This window comes from Austrofundulus limnaeus, unplaced genomic scaffold, assembly GCF_001266775.1.
Source record: "Austrofundulus limnaeus strain Quisiro unplaced genomic scaffold, Austrofundulus_limnaeus-1.0 Scaffold164, whole genome shotgun sequence".
Lineage (NCBI taxonomy): Eukaryota > Metazoa > Chordata > Actinopteri > Cyprinodontiformes > Rivulidae > Austrofundulus > Austrofundulus limnaeus.
The window spans coordinates 975581-977737 of record NW_013952566.1 but is presented as its reverse complement, the minus strand read 5'-3'; the positions used below and the strand labels follow the sequence as shown (position 1 = coordinate 977737).

At 43.3% G+C, this 2157-nt stretch overlaps 1 protein-coding gene across 1 annotated transcript in view; it reads left to right on the top strand.

The window, feature by feature from the left end:
• LOC106523722 (serine/threonine-protein phosphatase PP1-beta catalytic subunit) overlaps window positions 1–2157 on the top strand; it is a 43430-nt gene that overhangs the window by 39169 nt on the left and 2104 nt on the right. The window contains exons 4-6 of the mRNA XM_014017250.1: window positions 794–898; window positions 1000–1071; window positions 1348–1499. Of these exons, the coding sequence (XP_013872704.1) occupies window positions 794–898; window positions 1000–1071; window positions 1348–1499 (329 nt within the window). The remainder of the gene's footprint in view (window positions 1–793; window positions 899–999; window positions 1072–1347; window positions 1500–2157) is intronic.

Genomic DNA, 2157 nt, shown 5'->3' with positions numbered 1-2157 from the left:
GACTAAACAAGAAATATTTTGTCTTGTTGCTACGACTGAGTCCTCCTAACAAACAATAACTGAGCTCTACCTGGTATTTACTGCATAGAAACAAGGTTTTAAAACGTCCTCTTATAAACACTGAAAGAACTAAGAATACGACTGACTAAATGTGACAAATAATACAGAAATACTYTTAAAAGTAAAGAAGAGAGTTTTACTCACTGATGAGTTGTGTTTAGTCTTGAAGTCTGAACTCTCCCACCTGAACTCAGCCCATTGCATTATGGGAGATGTAGTTTAAAAGCAGCTTATTTTGAGACATTAATACATGGCTGTTCAAATTAATTGCTCATGGGGACACAGTTACTCAGCCTACATGTCTGGGACCAGAAGTATTATCTTTCAGCTTTTTATGTGTTTATTTAAAGTTATAGTCAGGGTGGGGGTGCTGGCCCTTTGGCGGGCCAGACACAAGTCACACTTGGGTCTTACATTTGATACATGMGCTTTAGAAGAAAATGATGTTCCTGCAGGAAGTGCAGTATTGAACAACCAGGTAATGACCCAGTGGYAAAGCTTAGAAAATTTGTTGATAATGTTTCAAAGCAGCAGAGGTCCAGTTGGACCTCGGCCTTGCAAGTACAAGTTTTTAGCTCTTGTCAAAGTTACAGTTTTTCTGCATCTTGAGGTTCTTCAAAGAACCACTTAGTTTCCACAYACCTGCTTCTATGACGACTCACTTCTCCCCATCGGTCAGCTGTAGCAGCTTTGTTTTTATAAGGACTTATTTAAGCTGAACTCGATCTCTCAGGTAAACGCAGATTCAACATCAAACTGTGGAAGACTTTCACCGACTGCTTCAACTGCCTGCCCATCGCCGCCATCGTCGACGAGAAGATCTTCTGCTGCCACGGAGGTACTTCTGTTTGTAACCATGTCTCCGTCAGGTTTGGGCCGGGCACGCTCTGATTGGTTAGAGGACAATGAAAGTAGATCTGATCCTGGTGTCTCCTGCAGGTCTCTCTCCTGACCTGCAGTCCATGGAGCAGATCAGACGGATCATGAGACCCACAGACGTACCTGACACAGGTAACACGAACCTCTGACTGAAGCTCCTGTCAGAGCTCCCTCAGCTCAGTTTGCTTCAGTTCTGCTGAACTACAGGAAGTGAAGCCTCCTGGTCTTGTCCTTATAAGGCCGTCAGTGTTCAGACCTCAGCAGCCGCCGTCTCTCAGGTCCTCTTATGGTCTTTCATGGAGACTCTGTGGATCTGAGTCTGTCTGAGAGGTTTCAGTGTGTGATCTGAGGTCAGCACAAGAAAATAAAACTCTCTTTGATGACTCTGAGGTTTTTGACCCCCCTCAGGTCTCCTGTGRGACCTGCTGTGGTCCGACCCYGACAAAGACGTGCAGGGCTGGGGAGAGAACGACCGCGGCGTCTCCTTCACCTTCGGAGCCGACGTGGTCAGCAAGTTCCTCAACCGCCACGATCTGGACCTGATCTGCCGGGCCCACCAGGTACCACCCTCATCCTCCTGGTGTTGAAGCATCCAAAAATAATAATAAAGAACTTTGGTGGAATCCTAAAACAAAACACAGACAAACTCTGAATCAAAATGTTGTAAAAGAATAAATAAATAATCAGTGTGTTCTACTGTGAGACGGCACCGGACCATCCAAACTGTTAGTTTTTTATTTTCCATTTACATCACACTTAGAACAGAACTAGACCCAAAAACCTACAAGATGACAGGAGGTTAAGAATCTTTATTATCCCCACGGGGAAATTTGTTTCAGTCAGTAGACATAAAAACAAAAACACTCATACATAAAGACGATCACAAATGTTCCTAAAGAATTTTGCCTGCTGCTGGGATAAATGAGTTTTTAAATCTGTCAGTCCTACATCTGGTCAACTGATGCAGCTCTGGACTAAAAGAGGGAAAAAACGAAAGAAAAAAAAAGATTTTATCAGATTAAGGAGGAAAATTTATCCTAAACCTGTAATGTCAGGTTAAATCATTTATTCATTTCACTGTTTTTTCCCATATCCTATCAAATACATTTTTAGGCTGTCTGTGTGTACGCTAGCTGTCTGTGTGTATGCTAGCTTTCTGTGTGTACGCTAGCTGTCTGTATGTACGCTAGCTGTCTGTGTGTACGCTAGCTGTCTGTA